The 20,879-nt window shown below is 37.9% G+C and overlaps 1 protein-coding gene across 1 annotated transcript in view; it reads left to right on the forward strand.

Annotated features, from left to right (window-relative positions):
- Window positions 1-20,879, forward strand: part of LOC150077532 (CD9 antigen-like) — a 156,213-nt gene that overhangs the window by 131,859 nt on the left and 3,475 nt on the right. Inside the window, exon 6 of the mRNA XM_090386987.1 lies at window positions 10,734-10,817. Within this exon, the coding sequence (XP_090243113.1) occupies window positions 10,734-10,817 (84 nt within the window). The remainder of the gene's footprint in view (window positions 1-10,733; window positions 10,818-20,879) is intronic.

The raw sequence follows: 20,879 nt of genomic DNA on the forward strand, positions 1-20,879 counted from the left end.
CGGATCAGCTAGTGTATAATCTTGCTACCTCTACTCTGCCAGATAGTGACTGGAGGGAGTCCGAGTAGTGCGTATGCGGGGAGCATTGTCGAGGCCACGTTATGTCAAGGATCTGGGTATATTCTTACCACATGTACGCCATATCCAAAAATTTCATTACTTCATACAGCATGTCCCACCCACTTTTTCTTACTATTGAATACACCATGAATTGTCAAAATAATAGAGCAAGCTTATCTGCGAAAAGATCTAAACCTCCCAAGGACTTCCTAATTCATTTCACAAATATACGTGGTCTTAATTCCAATCTCAACGATGTCCATTTCCACTTGCAGTCTTCCAAACCCCATGTACTTTTTCTGACTGAATCTCAGTTATCAGTTGATTCAACTACTTCTCATCTCAGATGTCCAAATTATTTGCTGTATGATTCCTTTCGCCTCAAAGGTGGTACTTGTGCATATGTCCATTCTGATATTCCCTGTCAGAGACTTGACAATTTGGAATCTCCTCTCTTTGATCTTCTCTGGCTTAAAATCTCTCTACCTCATTGTGTCAAATTCATCTGTTGTCTCTACCGTTCTCCCAACTCCACTAATCACTTGGAGCTCTTTGACTTCCTCTCTTTGCAACTTGACTTTCTCCAGTCTAACTTTCCTAACAGTGAGGTAATTTTCCTTGGTGATTTTAACGTTCACAACTCCAGCTGGCTTCCATTTTCTAGTCATACCGACCCAGCAGGTCGAGATGCTGAGGCTTTTGCAATTACTAATGACCTAGCACAGATTGTTCATTTACCTACAAGAATACCGGACAATCCTAATCATACAGCCAATACGCTTGATCTTTTTCTCACAAACAACCCTTCTAAGTACAAGGTCGAAGTGAGAGGTCCTTTAGGCACTTCAGATCACAACTTGGTGATTGTCTCTTCTCTAATGGAACCTTTATCTCATGGCTATTCCCAACCTCGTATTGTTTGGCATTACAAGAATGCAAAATGGGATGACCTGCGAGACTTCTTTTCTTCTTTTCCTTGGTCTGATTACTGTTTCAAATCTTCTGATGTCAACGTTTGCTCAGATCGTGTCAGTGAAATTATTCTTACAGGAATGGAATCCTTTATCCCACACTCCACTTTAAAATCTCGTCCTTTATCTAAACCTTGGTTTTCCAATAAATGTGCTAAGGCTGTCCAAGAGAAGAATGTTGCATATCGTAATTGGCTTGTTTCTAATTCTTCAGTTTCATTTTCTGCCTACACCAAAGCTCGCAACAATTGTAAAGCAGTTATTAATCAGTCCAAACTAGAGTTTGAACAGGCTAAGAGTAGAAAACTTGCTTCTTGCCCTAATGGTAGCCGAGCATTCTGGTCTCTTGCCAAAGCTATTGGCCACAACTTTTGCCCATCTCTGCTCCCACCTCTGTCCAAACCAGATGGTTCTGTTGTCACTTCAGCCAAGGATAAAGCTGACCTGCTAGCATCCCATTTTTCTTCGAGCTCATGTATTAATGATCTTGGTAAAACACCTCCCACCATTCCTAACACGCTCCATTCAATGCCTCCTGTGGTCTTCCGTCAAAAGGATATCAGAAGGATTTTGATGAATCTTGATGCTAAGAAAGCTCCAGGTCCTGATGGTATTTCTCCACTTGTTCTCAAAACTTGTGCTCCTGAACTTACTCCTATTCTTTGCCGCCTTTTTTCACTTTCTTATTCCAAAGGTGTTTTTCCTTCTGCTTGGAAATTTGCTCATATCCAGCCAGTTCCTAAAAAGGGTGACAAAACCCTCCCATCCAATTATCGTCCCATTGCAATCACTTCTACTCTTTCTAAAGTAATGGAGAAATCAATTAACCGCCAACTCTTAAACTACCTAGAAACCTTCCGTCTGATCAACGATCGCCAGTATGGATTCCGTCAGTGTCGATCCACTGGTGATATTCTGGCTTATGTTACCCATTTATATACTAATTCAATGGAAAGGTTCGGTGAAACACAAGTAGTTTCTCTTGACATCTCAAAGGCTTTTGATCGTGTTTGGCATAAAGGTCTTCTAAACAAGCTTCCATCTTATGGTTTGCCAACTGTTTTTAGTAATTGGTTATCCAGTTTTCTCTCTGATCGCTCACTGAGGGTGATGGTAGATGGCTCTCTGTCTTCTAACTTCTCCACTAATGGCGGTGTCCCCCAAGGTTCAGTTCTTTCCCCCACTCTTTTCCTCTTGTATATCAATGATCTTCTTCCATTGACTGGAAATCCTATCCATAGTTTTGCCGATGATAGCACATTGCATTCAACTTTCCATTTTGAGAAACCTTGTCCTGCTCAATCAGCTTCAAGTTCTCGAAAATCTGCTGCCAATTCCTTAAATGCCGATCTTCAGGTAATTCTCCAGTGGGGCAAAGACAACTTAGTTGATTTCAACCCTTCTAAAACTCAGTCTTGTCTTATATCTCGCAAAAAGGATTCTTCTGCTCCTATGCTTATCTTTAGTGACACCCCGATTTCTAGGCAAAATGATATATCTCTTTTGGGGATTACCCTGACTTCTAATCTCTCTTGGCACAAGCACATTACAAATATTGCTTCCTCTGCATCTAAAAAACTTGGTTTTCTCTTTCGCTCTCGGCGTTACTTTTCTTCCAAACAGCTGCTCACTTTGTATAAATCGCAAATCCGCCCTGCCATGGAATATTGTTCCCACATCTGGGGTGGTGCCCCCAAAACCTCTCTCAGGCTTCTTGATTCCATTCAGAAGAGGGCAGTTAGGTTAATTAATGATTCATCTCTAACAGTCTCTCCACTCGCTTTCTCATAGACGTACTGTTTCTGCTGCATGCCTCTTCTACAGATACTTCCATGGGCACTGTTCTTCTGAATTGGCTTCTATAATTCCCGCTCTCTCTTTCAAAACAGTCCGAACACGTGCCGCCACCAGCCAACATCCATTTACTGTCCAACTTCAAACCCACAGAACCAACTTTTCATCTTCCTCATTTATTCATTCAACTGCCGTTTTTTGGAACAACCTTCCTTCATACGTATTTCCTGAAAATTACAATCTACAGAAGTTCAAGTCCAATGTCAACAAATATCTTCTTTCGTCTTCTGAAGAAGATATTTGTTGACATTGTTTGGGGTTCTCATAAAAAAACCGTGTTTGGGGTTCTCATAAAAAAAAAAAAAATTGCTGGAACAAACTTCCATCTGTCATTGTGGAAGTTGACAGGTTATATAAATTTAAGGAGGAACTGGACAGGCATTTGGAGGGAATGGTGTGATTTTTTTATTTTATTTATTTATTTTTATTTTATTTTTTTTAATTTTATTTATTTTTTTTGGCTGATGCTGCATAAGCTCGTACAGTTGCTTTCTTGCATCACATGCCACTACTACTACCTCGGGGTTAATATTTAAGTCTTTCAGGAGTCCAATCTTGTTTGCTGGGAACATATGACTGAGGGAGTGATTTGGTTGAGGGCAGGTCGGATCATAGATGTTTGGTGGTTAGTTATTATTCTGTTATTCTTGGGCAGGATGATGAGGCTGTCAATGTTGGGAGCATCTAGTCTACCCCAATTAAGCTTGGAGAGGGTAATTATATTGTGAGTGGTGGTGATTTGTTTCCAAGGGGTCATTCCATCCATGCAGCATAGCCCCACAGAGAGTAAGATGTCCTATTTGAGGGATCGTAGAAGCCAATACTCAAGCTCCAAGAACTGCTGTAGGTAGAGGAGCAGAAGTCCAGATTTCCAGTGCGTAGAGGGCCACCGGTACAACAAAAGTTTGGACCAATGTAGTTATTAGCTTGTTATAGCTGTAACTGACCAGTTCATATCAAGCAGACCATAGGGCTGCGAAGAATTTGTTTTTTGCTTCCTTGAAGTGCTCCAGAAAAGACAAGTTCAAATCCCAGAGTAAACCGAGGTCCCCGTGGGCGTTGACAAGTTTGATTTGATGTCCATTTATAGAGGCATGCATTGAATTTATTCTTTTCCTCTTTGTAACCGCCATCCAGGCAGACTTTTTGGCAGTTAGCTCGAGTCCAATGTATTGAAGAAAAGTGTTTATCTCAGAGATTTGTTTTGTTGCATCTCTTTGGACTGCTGAAGAAGAAATGATGTGCCAGCACTAGTCAGCATGCATATTTAATTTCAAAAATAAGAAGTGTACATATCCATCTCTGTATTTTATTTCCTGTGCATAGCTTATGAATTACAGAATGATCCAGAATACATAAGCATTGTGTTATTTATTTATTTATTTTTTTTTTTTTTGCAAGGTCCACATCTCAAGGGACCATCACATTGAGGAAAGGGGGAATGAAACAAGAAATGCATACTCTACCTATGAACTGTATTGTATATTTTTCTAATTCTCAAACCCAGTAAACAGACATTTACAAAAAAATTATATAAATGGTTACATCTGGAGCTTCAGCATAGTTGCACTTTTTAAATGCTTAGTGTAGCCATTCCCAAAGGTTTCTCAATTCCCCCCCCCCAGCAATATTCTAAAAACTTTAAAATTAAAATATCTTGCTCCTCATTCTTGTTTAATTATACTGTAAACCCTATAAAAATAAAATAATATTTTTGTAAAAGGAGTAGTTATTTCTTCACAACTTAAGTTTTTTTGTAATATAAATAGAAATGTAAAGTATATTTTACATCAAATGCAGTTGTGTGTGAACAGTTTGTGACATTTTTTTGTAAACAGGCATATGGACTCTGAAGACAGAGATAGATGCAGAAGGTAATGGGAAACCACTGTAATATAACTTGTATAAATTTTTAGGATTAACATTAGCATTAGTAGAGACATACAATGCAAAAAAGCAAGCTTATGCAGTATCAGCAAAAAAAAAAAAAAAACTCCTTCCATTTCACCCCTCCATTCATTTCAAACACCTGTCCAGCTCAGCCTTAAATTTATTTAGGCTATCAACTTCCACAACAAAAGATGGAAATCTATTCCAGCAATCAACCACCCGCTGGCTAAAAAGCAAATTTCTGCACATCTATTCTACAACTGTCTTTCCTCAATTTGAATCTATGCCCTCTCAGGTTCTTAAGCTGAGCAAGAGGAAGAATCCCATCAGCATTCAGCTTGCTCAACCCATTCAAAGCCTTATACACCTCAATCACCTTAAGGATCTGTTTGTGAGAAATGTCATCTGCTCCCATTGAATTGAACTTGGAACCCTCCTCGTGGAGTATTTTTTTTTAATGGTATATACGCATTCAAGGCATCTGTGATTAATGTTTTAAAAGAATACCACAGTTCAAATGTATTCATTCTCTGTGCGATATCTACCCAGTTAATAGAGGCCATATAGTACCTTAAGGCATCGTAATTTCCTCTTCTGAAATTAAAACCCATTCCTTTGCCTTTTACTGCTGCTACCTCTATCATCATCATCATCCACCATAGAACTCCGTGATCACTTCCTGCTACTGGTTCCTCTACTGTCAGCCCTGTTATGTCATTTGATTTATGGGTGATGATGAGGTCTAGGATATTCTTTTGCAATTCTCTACTTGCAAATGGAATGCTGCCCATTCCATTTGCAAGTAGAGGCTTTCGTCATAATCTTCGCAATCACCTGGTCTGTAGATTACTCCTACTCGCATTATACCTTTGTTTCCAACTATCTCACACCATACAGATTCTATACTAGCATGTGAAACGTCTGAATCCAGGAAAGCTATCGTCGCAGTCAGGCTGCTTCTGATAAGAAGCATTACCCCACCACCCCTTCTATCTACCCTATCCTTGCTAAATACATTATACAAGCCGTACTGAAACTCATCATCCCCAATTTCCGGGTGGCACCACGTCTCTATAAGCCCTATTATGTCTGCGTTACTTGTTTTAACCAGCAATTCGAATTCGCTCATTTTATTAACGACACTTCTAACATTACTGTATAAACAATTAAGACTTACTGTTCTTGTATATTTAACAACTCTAACACAACCCTTGAAGTTTTTTAGGCTCTCTTCCCTGGCATTAGCTACCCGCTCACTTGAAACGTTTCTGTCCGCAGAACATCTAGATAATATGTCCAGTTGGAGTAACAGATAAGAACACTTGAGGTATGTGCAAGAGTTACTTTGACCAATATTACCAGATAAACGCGTGTCAGTATTACCCACATCCCCACTAACTAGCAGTTTCCCTGAACCTTTAAGGTATCCTCAATAATACTGGCAAAAACTTTTGCACCACCTTTGTTTAAGTGTATCCCGTCTCTACAAAACAAATTCCTTCTACCTACAAGTGTGGGCCAAGCTGATAGAAATTTCCCCCCTAAAGCCTTGCAGAGTCCTTCAAGTCGTGCATTCATCCACAAAGCTTTTAACATATAATCCCTCCTATCGTGTCTGGGCAGAATTGCAGACACAGATATTGTGGCCTAACTCGTGGCATTTCCTCAGCATGGTCCTGTATTTTTCCAATAAATCGTCAGATCGTGTACGTTTAATATCATTAGTCCCCACATGAATAATAATATTCTCTTTACCCCCCTTAAAATCTGACAATCTGTTGGTGACATCATTAATAGTTGCTCCCGGCAGACATACCCTGGTTCTACTCCACCTGTCCTTATTACAAAAAATATTCCCCGTTTCCCTGACAATGGAGTCTCCTAATAAAACAATGTCCTTTTTAACCAGAGTAGTTTGCACTTGGTTTTTCTGTTTTGAGGCCTGAATCGGGTGTGCATCACTTGGTAGATTGCTGGAGTCTTGAGTCCCTGACGAGCTCCCAGATGCATTATTCTCGAGGGCAAGCACCCGTTTTTTCAGGGACTCAAATTGTTCCATCAGTGCACCAAATTGTAATTTAAGATCGGTGCACTCCTTACATCGATCACAAAGAAAAGAATCCCATGGTGAGCTGGGATTAGTCACCAGGTCAACCTTGGAAAACATTCCACAGGTTCCACAATGGATTAAATCATGACTCACCCATAAATCACCATTGGCTATTTCCGTGTGAGTCATGATACCCTGTGACGTGTTTAAGACAGATCTGGTAACTACCATTATAAAATTAGTTAAATATCAATGAAAATTATATCTATAATATTATTAAATATCAAACTGTTACAGGAAAACCTATAACAAAATAACCCAACAATATATAAATAAATCAAATATTTAAAAGCACTAATCAACAATCCACTTAACTGAGGAACCCTGATGAAGCGCGTCCGCTCACCTCGAATGCCAACACTGGAATTTGAAGGTGTTCAACAGGATTGAGATTTGGGGACTGAGGGGGGGGGCCACTGCAGCATAGAAAAGTCATTGTCATGTTCCTTGAACCATTCCATAGTGATTCAGGCTTTGTGCACCAGCACATTATCCTGCTGGAAGTAACCATCTGACTGAGGATAAACTGTCAACATGAACGGATGTACTTGGTCAGCAACAATGTTTAGGTACGATGTAGCATTCAGATATGAATCTATGGGTATCAATGGACCCATCGTGTGCCAACAAAACATTCCCCACACCATAACACTGCCCCGATCACCTTGCACAGTAGTGGTCAGACATGACGGGTCCATGGATTCATGTTGTTTTCACCAAATTCTGAGCCTTCCATCAACATGATGCACCAGGAACTTCGACTTGTCAGACCAAGCAACTGTTTTCCAACCTTGATAGTCCAGTGCTGGTGTTGCTGTGCCCACAGGAGCTGTTCTCTCTTGTTCTTCGTTGATAACAAAGGTATGGGATGTGGCCGTCGGCTGTTGTATCCCATTCGTGACAAAGTGCAACTAGTGGTCTGTTGCGATATTTTGTTCTGCACACCAAGGTTGTATTCTGACGTGATGTGCGACATTGTGGCCTATCTGTTTGCTTGCACAATTCTAGCAATCCTCCTCTGACCTCTCTCATCAACAAGCGATTTTCTTCCACAGGAGTGCCGTTGAGAGGATGTTTTATGTTCGTTGCACCATTCTCGATACACCCTTGAAACTGTGGTGTGTGAAAAGTTCAGGAGAACTGCCGTTTCAGAGATGCTTTGTCCAGCACATCTTGCATCTACTACCATGCCACGTTAGATCACTCTTTTTCCCCATTCTTGCTAAGGTTTGTACGCTCAACTGATACTAGAAAGTTTGTTCTGCTGCATTTATATCCACAACTGTGGTCATGTGACTTGCAACATTGTGGGACAAACCATTTGTGTGCACGGCAGGGGTGTACCTAATAAAGTGGCAGCACAGTGTATGTCTGGATAGTTACAAGCTCCATAATAAGACATTCTGATTTTGTTGCCCATTCCATCATGTGACAGCTGACCATAATACTCAATCATTTCATTAGGTTGGTAGCACACTTCTACTCTGTATCAGCACTAGGTTGGCTCATTGTTATTCTGATATTCTCCAACCAATGAATATACTCTTCCGGCATCCATCTGCTTTTTGCTTAAAATATGATCCCTCCTTCTCCTCTTTGTCTATCTTCCCTGTAACATCTTGCATGATAATATAATGCAGCCCAATCATATTATTTTGCAGCCTGTGTCAGTAGTAGCACCACACTGTGATCCAAATTCTCTAATCCTGGCAGAAAAGACTATATATGCTAACAAGTATACATACATTGATTTCATAGCCATTGAATTCAGAGTAGTTTTGGATTTTCCAATTCGTAATCAAGTGATATTGTTAGAAAACCAATTGTTTCTAAGATTAGTCCTTGCTTTTTCATTCAAGCCGAACATTCACTGTATTCATAAAATCCATCTTGATGCTACTATTAACAGCTTAGCATGAAATTGGAAACCAGCACTAAAGGGCCCTATCTCTCTTTTTTTTTTTTATTAACATGAAATGCCTTATTTCATGTTAATAAAAACAAAAAGTTATAATGTACATTTTAAGTAATATTCAACAAACCTAAACTATAGAAAACTATTAAAAAATTGTACGTCAAAACTAACAAATTAATAATCTATAATGTTATAATTAGATTAATTTATAAATTTGGTTCTTATTTAGAAATTCATCTTTATTGCCTTTGTTTGTAAAATCACAAATTAGTTCTTTAAGGTCCATTTTAGTGACTTTTTTGTTCTCAATATAGCAAAATCATTTAATCTGATTTGCCCTATTGTTATTATTATCATTAGCCATATGTTGCAAGGAACCTCAAGGCTTTTCCTGCACTAGCCAAAAAAAATCTGAGTTACCCTGAGTGACAGAGAGAGAGAGAACAAGAGTCAGAAATAGAAAGGAATCACCAAGGAAGAGGTGATATCCAGCTCAGGACCCTGGATGTGCCAAGCCCATACTCACCAGATGTGAGCCCCTGAGGTTATATAGAGAGCCACCATTCTTTATTTGCTGTGCAGCCTTTTATTATTTTTAATTTACTGAATGACCTATCAACACTAGCCACTATTACTGTTAACATAAGAAATAACATATTGTGGCTCTCTATATAATAATATTATTATTTTATACAGTTGTCTTTCTATAATAGATATCAAAAAAAGTTTATCGGAATAGACTCGCGGAAACTCCCCCCCCTTACACTCTGCTAATTCTTGTGACTCAAATGTTAGTTAATCATTTTTATGCATAATTTCATTAAGTATATCTCATATTTTGAATACCTGGTATCTACCGAGAATAAAGTTCTGGTCTATACTCCAGCACAACCACTAGGTTAGTGGAGTTTACAATAAATTATCAATACAAACGTTAATCGTATTTAGCAGTCACATGATTGCATAACCACCAGTGGGACACATTAAAAAAAAAGAAGAGAAAAAACAAAAATAAAACTAGGGAGAAAAAAAAAAAAAACACATTTTGGTCCCAGGGAGTTGTTAACTAATTTTACCATGGCACTCAGTGTGTTAATTATATAATTCATGTGAGAATTAAAAATGTCTGTATTATGTAAGATGAGACTCTTAAATATTTAATTTCATTAGTCCTTAAATCTCAGGAAGTCTGGTTAAATCATCAGAAAAAATAAAGAAAGGAATCTGACATTTATTTAAATTTAAATTTGTTATCCACGTAGCCTCAATTTTACTCTGCCCAAAAACAGACAAAGTCTCTGGCACACAGTCATTTTCATTCTTAGTGGTATTATTACTATTTAATCTAAATTTAAAATTAGCTCCAAAACTTTTGAAATCTATAACTTGCTATATTTTTACTTTACTAAGACATACCAAGCACTGAATAAATAAATGCCACAGTTTTTATTGGTTACTATTATACTTCAACGTACTGTAACACCTCATTCAATGCTCGGTTTATTTGACAAAGTTCAAAATACACAGGGTTACAAAGGCTCACATCTGGTGAGTATGGGCTTGGCACACCCAGGGTCCTGAGCTGGATATCATCATTTTTCTTTTTGTTGGTGATTCCCTTCTACTTCTCTCTCTCAGGATAATTCAGAAAATTTTTTTTTTGGCTGGTGCAGCATAAGCCTCAGGCTTCCTTGCACCATATGGCTAATAATTTGCATTCACACCATAACATCATGTGAATAAATTTGTATGTGTATTTACTACACAAGAAATATTTAGATATCACAAATTGCAATGGTTCCATAGACCTTGAGGCTATTCTGCAGTAAATTAATTTCTCTAACTGTTCTAACATCTGGCTATTCATAAGAGAGAGCACTTTAACTATTGTGTATGTGCATCTATATTATCATTGTTTTCTTTATTAATACAGGGCTGTATTCCAAGACTGCAGCGTTATTTGGATGAGCATCTTATTGTTATAATAGGTATTGGAATAGGAGTGGGAGTTGTACAGGTAATCAATTGAACATATATACATTTACTTTTAATCAGCCTATCAATTAAAATAATTATCAATTATTTCCAGTAAATATAACTGTTTCTTCAGTATGTCATATGTTAGCATTGGCTTACTGCCTACAAAAGAAAGCAGAAACAACTTTAGGTGGAAGAGAACATCACTATTGAAAGATTGAAAGATAAAGGAAAGTCAAATGGGATGGAAGGAAATGTCCAGACTATAGGCATTCCAAAGCATTTTCAGAATGATACAGACAGTATTAAATTTTTTGACATATCCACAACTCCATTTCTTTTCAGCATTGGATATATAGTGCAACCCCTGATATACTGTTGGGTGTGATGTGAAGGGAGATAATAAAAATAATGTATGGCAAAACACTGACTTCACAATAGAAAACTGGCAAAAGTAAACATCTATACCTCTGAGAAGGGGAAAACCAGTTATTGTATTTTCTTGGTGTATATATATATACTGATGAGCCAAAACATTATGACCAGAGAGTCTTTGTGAGAGTCTTTAAGCAACTGCAGATGAACTACAGCGTGTACACGGGTCGGGACATGGTATAAAAAAACTGATACTGAGCTCTGTTAATCAGTGTTAAATCTGGCCAAATTGTAATGGCTACATGACTGGGTCAGAGCATATCCGAAACGCATGGCTGGTGGGGTGCTCATGGTCAGCCCTGGTTAGTACCTACTGAAAGTGGTCCGAGGAGGGGGAACCCAGGAACCGCCAGCAAGGTGTTGGACAACCACAGCTCATTGATGCTTGAGGTGAGCGAAGGCTCTCCCGTATGGCACGCAGCAACAGAAGGGTGACTGGTGAAAATAGCCGGTAATTGGATGCTGGTGACTGGAGTAATGTTATGTCACAGTACATCGAACCCTGCTGAAAATGAAGCTGCATAGCCGCAGGCCGCTCCAAGTGCCCATGCTAACCACGTTTCACTGGTGACAGCACCTATAATGGGCATGCAAGCATCGAAACTGAACCTTGAGCGATTGGAAGAAGGTCGTCTGGTCCGATGAATCACGTTTCTTGTTGCACCATGTGGATGGCCGGGTACATGTGCATCGTTTACTTGGGGAAGTGATGGCACCTGGATACACCGTGGGACGAAAACAAGCCAGTGGTGGCGGTGTAATGCTTTCGGCAATGTTCTGCTGCGATATCCTGGGTCCAGTCATCCATGTGCCAGGCACTCTGACGTCTACCACCTACCTAAACATCATTGCTGACTAAGTACACCCTTTCATGGCAACGGTCTTCCTCTCTGTTGGTGCCGTCTTTCAGCAGGATAATGCGGCATGCCATACCGCCCGGATTGTTCGAGACTGGTTCGCAGAACATGAGGAAGACTTCCAGTATTGACCTGGCCTTCAAATTCCTCAGACATTAACCCCATTAAGCATCTGTGGTTTGTGCTGGAACAGCAACTCCAATCTGCGGCATCTCAACCATGGACCTTACAGGATCTGCTAGTTATGTGTTGGTACCAGATACCACAAGTAACTTAGAAATCCTGTAGCGTCACCAGGTATGCTTCACCAGGTATGAGCTGTTTTGGCTGTACATGGAGGACCAATATCATATTAGGTAGGTGGTCATAATGTTTTGGCTCATCAGTGTATATTTATATATATAGGTGGAGAGTATAAAGGTAGGTAGATAGTGTCAAAGTTCTAACATAACTGAGATTGTAATTGCAGAGAACTAAGAAGAGAAAGAATATAATAATAAGTAATTAGAAATACTTAACGTCACGTGTCCTATGATTTCAGCGCTTTTGTTGGGTGCCAGCCTCCGAAATCAAAGGAAAAAATGGCAAGAAGTACAGCCTCTATTTTTGACATGAAATATACACAGCAAGTAGGGGTTCAGTATTGAAGATCGGGGTTAAAATTTAAATTTAAGTCATATGGCTTATGTATATTTCATGGCTGACCCGACAGAGGCAGAATGCAAAGATTAAGAAGAAGTAGAATACTTACTGAGGTCGAGTAGGTATATAATCGTAGAGAAGGTCTGTACTGAAATGGAGGGTAATAAAAAAGTATAGCATAAATCTGTTCTGGAGTATTTAAGGTATAAGATAGCGACCCCGTGTGCAAGAAATCAGAAAGATAAGGAAATAATCAAAATTAAAATAAAATAAATTACTCTGGCTACCTCGCGTGTCGTAAGTTAGATTAAATTAAATTTCGAATATACAATAGGGGTACGTATTAAAAACGTGAAGTAATGCATCCCAGGATATAAAGGAGTAAAAAGCTTGCAAAGTAGTGTTAGATAGTTGCTAAACTTTGTTTAGGTGAGAACAGTGTTTATAGCAGAAAGGCACCTCCGTGGGCAGGAGCAGTAGTGCATAGCACACGCTTCTTGATTAGACCAGGATTCGAGCCCGAACCCACCAAATACGGAGGATGCGGCAGATCAGGGAATGACCACCACATATTCCCAGCCCAGATAAAGGGGTGAGGATTGGCGTCAGGAAGGGCATCCAGCCGTAAAAATTGCATGGCAAAACAATAAAAACGCTGACTCCATATAATAATGGGAAAAGGCGAGGACAAAAAAAAAATCTTGAATTTTGCGTTCGATAATGGCCACTCATTGAACACAATCGAACTCATCTAATGGCTCACGAGAAATAAAAATATATAGAAAGGTAGGACATGCGGGGAAGACACAAATAGATCTTGTGATCTATCGCAAAATTCAAGCTGCTCCTTTTCTGCTATAAACACTGTTCTTGCCTAAACAAAGTTTAGCGACTATCTAACGCTACTTTGCAAACTTTTTACTCCTTTCTATCCTGGGATGTATTACTTCACATGTTTAATACCTCCCCCTATTGTCTATTCGAAATTTAATTTAATTAAATCTAACTTAGTTTCTAATTGATGACACGCTGGGTAGCCAGTGTAATTTATTTTATTTGCTTAACTTTCTGATTTCTTATGCACGGGGTCGCTATCTTATACCAGAAATTCTTCAGAACAGGTTTACGCTATACTTTTTATTACCCTCTATTGTAGTACAGACCTTCTCTATGATTATATACCTACTCGACCTCAGTAAGTATTCTACTTCTTAATCTTTGCATTCTGCCTCTGTCAGGTCAGCCATGAAATATACATAAGCCATATGACTTAAATTTAAATTTTAACCCTGATCTTCAATTCTGAACCCCCATGTGCTGCATATATTTCATGTCAAAAACAGAGGCTGTACTTCTTGCCATTTTTTCCTTTGATTTTGGTGGCTGGCCCCCGACAAAGGCACTGAAATCATAGGACACACTACATTAAGTATTTATTATTATCATCTTTCTCTGCTTTGTTCTCCGCAATTACAAATTCAGTTATGTTAGCACTTTGACACTATCTACCTACCGCTATACTCTCCACCTATGTATCCATTATGGTCGTTGGGTTCCTTCTGCTTAAATTTAGCAGGTCCATAAACCATTAATTAATAATATTTTTTACCATTAAATTCTTAAAATAAGTTAATATATATATATTCTCAGTTAGAGTAGATTTTTATAAACAATACAACTTATCTGGTACTAATAAATTGTTACTCTGGACAGAGTCACAATTCCCCCGGAATTTGTCGGTGATTTTCAAACATTATAAGAATGGCACTGAGGGTTGTAGATCTCGATAGGAATGTTGGAAAAGGATTGGAGGATTCATAGAAAAAAAAGAGGTGGAGAAAATATCCAGTGGAGAGGAAAGGAAAATGAAGAAGTTTTCTTAGCTGTTAATCACTGTAGAACAACAATTAACAACTAAGAAAACAGCAGAAATATTAAAAATAATTTCATTTGTTAATGTAGTACAATATTCTAATGCATTAGGGCTTAAAGCCTCAAGCTGCGAAACAGATTAGACTACATGTATTTTAGTGCAATTGCATCATTTATACACAGCTAAATATAGATTAGCAAATTTGCAATACAGGCATCGTTTAAGCTACATCTCATATTGTGAATACCTTCACGATGAGTTGCCATGACACTGCATTACTTCAAATAAGTAACGCTTCACCCGAAGGAGAAGACTGTTGTTACTTATTCTCAGTGGATACCACCACCCATACGGCACCATTTCAGGGCTATTTTGTATTTGTGTGGGATAATAACTCGACTATCCACTTGTTCCTATTAGACTTAGAAAATCAAAAAGGTAGAGGGAAAGTAATAGTAGGAGTGGAAGAGGAAAAAACAGGGTGTGCAAGAATTACTTGCACGCCCTGTTTGTTATTTCCTTACCTACAGCAGTTAAATAGAATACAGATATTATTGAAAGTGAGCATAATGTAAAAATTACATTTTTAAATAACATCCCATGTTTGATATCAAACAAAACATACATATATTGAGAATGAAGTATATGCTCTACTTCTAGCAATTTTCAAGTCGACTCGTGCAAGCACTCTTGGAGTGACGATAATGTGGATAAAGGCGGTAGGCTTGTTGATAGAAATGCAGAAAAGATGTGGATGATATTATTATTTAAGCCATTTGAGCATGGGGCTCTGTTTGACAGAACCAGTTGAACTTGCTTGTGGCCGGCCCCGTTCTTATCCTTACCCTTTCTCAGACATCATGCATGAGGTGGGTATAAATTAAAACTGAGGAAAGATGATTGCAGGACAGATGTGTGGAAAGTTGCTTTCAGCAAGCAGGTAGTTGACTGTTGGAACAAACTACCATCTTTATTGTGGAAATGAGTAGGCTGAGAGAATTTAAGGAATAACTGGACAAATCATTAAAGGGTAGACAGAGGAAGTGGTTTTTTTTTTGCTGATGTGATGCAAGAAAGCTTGCTTTCTTGCATCACTTGCCACCACTAATACTTCTAGCAGTACTGACTCCAGAGTCATGTGTCTTACAGTGAAGTGCCCATATGAATAAGAATTACATTGTAACATCCAATACACAGCTTCAGTTTAAAAAGTTTGTCACACATGACCAACATTTCAGAAGAATGGCATATTTACAAGTAGGTACGAATGAATTTAACAGAAAACAGTTCAGTGTGAGTTTCCTATACAAATAACCCTTGATAAACTAGAGAGGATAATTGCTCTGACCAACTTGTCTTTGGAGATTTTTTCATCCAGATGCCAAGAGAAATAGACCCAGGAGTTGTACCAAGTCTAGAAGGGATTTTGTTAACATACAGTTAGATCTTTTATTTATTTTTATGCACTAGACACTGGATCTATGCACATGAAAAACTAGTGAAGTCTAGAGTATTGAACAGACACTTAAAATTAAGAATATACAAAAACCTCAACAGACCAGTTGTGTGACCAGTTGCTGAGTGTGTTCGAGTGTAGAATTTTACAGAAAGTTTATGGGCCAGTACAAGATGTTAATGGATCCTGGAGGATCAGAATGAACCACGAACTTGACGAACTCATTCAGGGTGCAGATATCGTCAGATTTGTGAAGAGCCAGAGACTTGCTTGGTTGGAACATGTTATGAGGATAGATAATAGCAGAACAACTAAGAGTATAATGAAGTGGAAACCTACTGGTAAGAGGGCAAGAGGAAGACTGCAGAAAAGATGGCTGGATGACGTAGAAGAGGACTTAAAGATCATGAGAATAAGAAGTTTGACTTTCTGGGAGAGCTTATTGGTGGAACATGATTGAAAAGTCTAAGACCCATCTTAGGTTATAATGCCAGAAGAAGAAGACACTGGATCTGTAAATCCAGATACAAATATAGCCAGTAATTTCTAAACTATTTTAATTAATTCAATTTTATTATCTAAATTCTTAATGTTTCTAGTTCATCAGAACAGTTATCTTTAGTTTATTAAAGATTATTATTGTTATAGTTAAAACGCACAGAGTGATGTGTTCTTTATAAATTTTGAGTGAACCCTCAATCTCAACAAAGTATACTATGCTTTCCTCTTCTGCAAAATATCTTGCTGTTCTGCATCCATTTCTCAAAGTAACAATTTCATTACTGTCTAGGTTGAATAACCTTCAGCCAGAAACTTCTCTGCATAGCATAACCAGTAATCCAGTCCCCTAGACAGTGTGGTCGACACCAGAATGTACATTCCAAACATGCTCAAAGTATGCTGAAAACTAATATTTTCCCGTTTTGTTTTAATAGTATAATTGCAGTGGATGGACAGTATCATACATGGCCTGTTTTAACTGAACTCTCACAGCTGTGTTTTATCTTACACTATCTAAGGTAGTAGTTATTCATTGAATTGTCTCTTCTTACTACTAGTAAAAGCGTCAAAAAATGATGAAATGTAGTATTAGCAATATAGAGCAAAACTTCATTTATCCAAACCTTCCTTAAATTTATTGTGTCTTCCCATCCCCACAACTCTTAAGTGAAAGTTTATTCCAACAGTTGATTATTCTTTGACTGAATGCAAATTTCCACACATGCATTCTACATTCATCCTTTTCCAAGATAAATTTATGCCCCTTATGTGCTTCATCTCAAAAAGAGTAAAGATGCTATCAGCATTCACTTTACTTAGCCCTTTTAAAGCCTGACACACTTCAATTAGATCACTCTGCAGATATCTAGTTTCCAGAAACCCTCAGCCTTTCTTGGTAAGAATATCCTCTTGCCCCAAAGTTATCTTGTTGTTCATCTCAGTGCCCTTCCTAAAATGGGGTTTCCAAACCTGTATGCAATATTCAAGGTGTGGACTAACCATTGGCTTATACCATGAGATAATCACTTCTTTATCCATGCTGGACAAGTTCCTGTACATCAGTGACAGAACCCCATACAATGCCCTACCAGCACCTGTATCCAAATGCAGTACCTTGCATCAATGTTAAACCTCAATTATGATTTTTCAGTCCAGCTACAAAATTCGTTCACGTCTTGAGTTGCATAGCCTGATTATTACCATTAACCAAACTTCTCACCTTTGTATTTTCAGCACACTTTGACATTAAACTTGATTAATATCATTAATAAGCATTAAAACACATCAATATTGTTAAAAATATTAGCCTGATCCTACTAGTGGACTGAGGGGACCATTTCTGTGATTGCCATGTAACTGTGCTTTCTTTAACAACTGATTTCATTATCTTCCTTGGCATTGAAGTTAAGCTATGCCAAGGAAAATAATGGTATCAATTGCAATTACTCACTTTACCCTTTGATTCCTCTTTGCAAATAGGAGAGACATTTGCACATTTCTAACGTGTAGGGATAGCCCCTAAATCCAGGATGCTCTCATAATAATAGCTAAAGGCCCATTTACTTCTTTTGCTGTTTCTCTTAATATAACCGGATAGATTCCATCAACCTCAATTGCTTTATTTGCATTCAGCTTTAACATTTCTCTTACAGCTTCCTTTAGGTTATCATAAAAATCATTTAACTTCCACTTAGAATTTGATATGTTCTGGCTGGCAATCCGATCCCTCCAAACTTCATGTGTGAATATAGATGCAAAATATTTATTTAAGTTTGTCAGCCATGTTAACATAAGCAAAGAATTCTTTGCTATTTTTCTTTGTGTTTCACAAAAAAAAACAAAAAAAAAGGATGGGAGTTAGGCATATTAACAGTGTGGTTGCCCATTTATTTTATATTTAATTTATTTTTTTTCTTTAAAATAAATGTTGTTGACTTCCATCCTACTGAAGTCATGGGCGGATGCAAATTGCAACTCCGACTGCAATTCTCAGAAATTTTCGAATTCTAGGGTGTAAAGCGTTAATTTAGCAAAGCATTAAAGATGACACAAATTTATAAAAATAACAAAATTTTTTTATGATATGATACAAGACAATTCACCATCTCACACACATCATCAACTATTCCTTATTGGTAATTTCCCACACACAATTTATAATTCCAACTATTGCTTCAGAAAAAGGTGCTTCTCTTCCTTTACAGGTTTACACATATCGCTTTACATCAGTTGTCTCTTACTTACTACAAATCACTTATCTCACAATTTATACTTATCAAATCAATTACTATTTTCATCACTTATTTCTATCAAATCAGTTACTATTTTCATCACCTTACATCAGTAGTACTTACTGCAAATCACTTATTTCTATCTTAGTTACTGGCGCCTCCGTAGCCAGGTGGGAAGGAGCAGCAGTGCGTAGCACACGCTTCTTGATTAGACTGGGGTTCGAACCCGTCACCACCAAATACGGAAAGGTCAGGGAATGACCACCGCATATCCCGGAGCAATATGGCCTTAGTTGCTAATGCTCCTAAAAAAAAAAAAAATAACAAATAACAAACTATCTTAGTTACTCCCTTTTTCTCTCAAGGTCTCTGAATAAAATACATTTTTTTCTTCCCTTCACACATTAACTCATTATCTAGAATCTTATCTGTTATTTTATCATCTGTTACCACATTGTCTAGAATATTAATATAGGTTACCACATTCTCATCCTAATACACCTATGATTTATTCTGTTATTAATTCTCTTATATATATATATTTTTTTTTTTTTTCTTTCTTCTTTACCCCTTTAGTACCCTACCATCATTTCATGGTCATTAAACTTATCTATAATCTATAAAATAGTTAAAGGCAAGGGCCTCATGCTACAAAGTAGAATGACTAACATATAGGTTAGTGCAAAAGCATCATTTTAACGTAGCCATCTACCAAAGTAGTTAAATTAATTAATTAAATTGGCATCGTTTTGGTTATATCTCAGTGTGAATGCCTTCACAATGAGTTGCCATGGTATTGTACTACCCCAAATAAGTGGCACTTCACCAGTGGAGAAGACTAATGTTACTTATTCTCTCAGTGGATACCACAATTTAATTAATTAATCTAACTACTTTGGTAGATGGCTACATTAAATGATGCTTTTGCACTAACTTATCTATAATCTAACCCAACTTAATAACTTAATTGTATATTACAAAAAGAGATTTCCTTTGAAAGAAAGGCTAAGGTAAAGAAAGCCTCCATGAGAAGCACAGAAAAGTTTGATGAAATTTACCAGTAAAAGTACTTTGCCGTAACGGCATTTGTATTGTTGCTCGCTCGGTAAACATACAATGGGTGTTATCAGTCAGGAGTAGAAGTTGAATCCCACGGGAGCTTGAAACCCTTCCGAAGTGGGGGGGTAACCCGACCTTTTTTTTCTTTAGAATCACTAATTGAATCACGAACAGAGTCATATTGGAAATTCTGGCATAAAAAAAAAAAAAAATGTTCATAATGTAGTTTCACTGGTAAACTTTTTTGAAGTTTGCTGTGCTTCTCATGTGGGCTTCCTTTGCCTTTTTTTTTTTTCCCTTAATAAACAATTTATCCACTAGTGATTCTAAAGAAAAAAGGTCAGGTTACCCCCTCCACTTTGGGAGGGTTTCAATTTCTACTCCTGACCGATAACGCCCACTGTATGTTTACTGAGCGAGCAACAATACAAATGCCGTTACGGCAAAGTACTTTTACTGGTAAATTTCATCAAACTTTTGCGTGCTTCTCGTGCAGGCTTTCTTTACCTTCACCGAAAGAAACTATCAAACGATTTCTCACAGAGTTTAGCTTATGAGTCCATGAGTTTGGGGTTCAATAAAAAACTGGAACACACATTAAGAAAACGGGCCACTACTCCTAATTCTTTTCAACTCTTCCTGTTGGGTTCCTACTTCAGCTCTGGTTTTTCCTCTATGACAGAATCTCTTCTTCTGGGGCTTTTGGACTCGGCACTCCTTCCACGTAGATTTCTTGACACACATATCTGCATACCTGGCTGATGTTCGACAGGATCAGATCTAGATGCACTTGTAGCTTTCTACATATTTCTAAATACAGCATGTGATTTCGTTGCTAAAGACATGCCAGTCAACCGATGACTGGACTCTCTCTTTCAATGTTTACCTTAGCCCTAAACACACGTTTCTCACTCATCTGCACATCCAAAAAAAATTATCACTTTTATTCTACACATACTCATGTGCTCTCCACCTCACTACCCCCCCCCCCTTTTTTCTCATCTTGCTACCATGATTTATGAACTCCGAACACAAAAAAAAAAAAAAA

The sequence above is a fragment of the Mastigoproctus giganteus genome, chromosome 12 (genome assembly GCF_048544385.1).
Source record: "Mastigoproctus giganteus isolate SK-2022 chromosome 12, ASM4854438v1, whole genome shotgun sequence".
NCBI classification, from domain to species: domain Eukaryota; kingdom Metazoa; phylum Arthropoda; class Arachnida; order Uropygi; family Thelyphonidae; genus Mastigoproctus; species Mastigoproctus giganteus.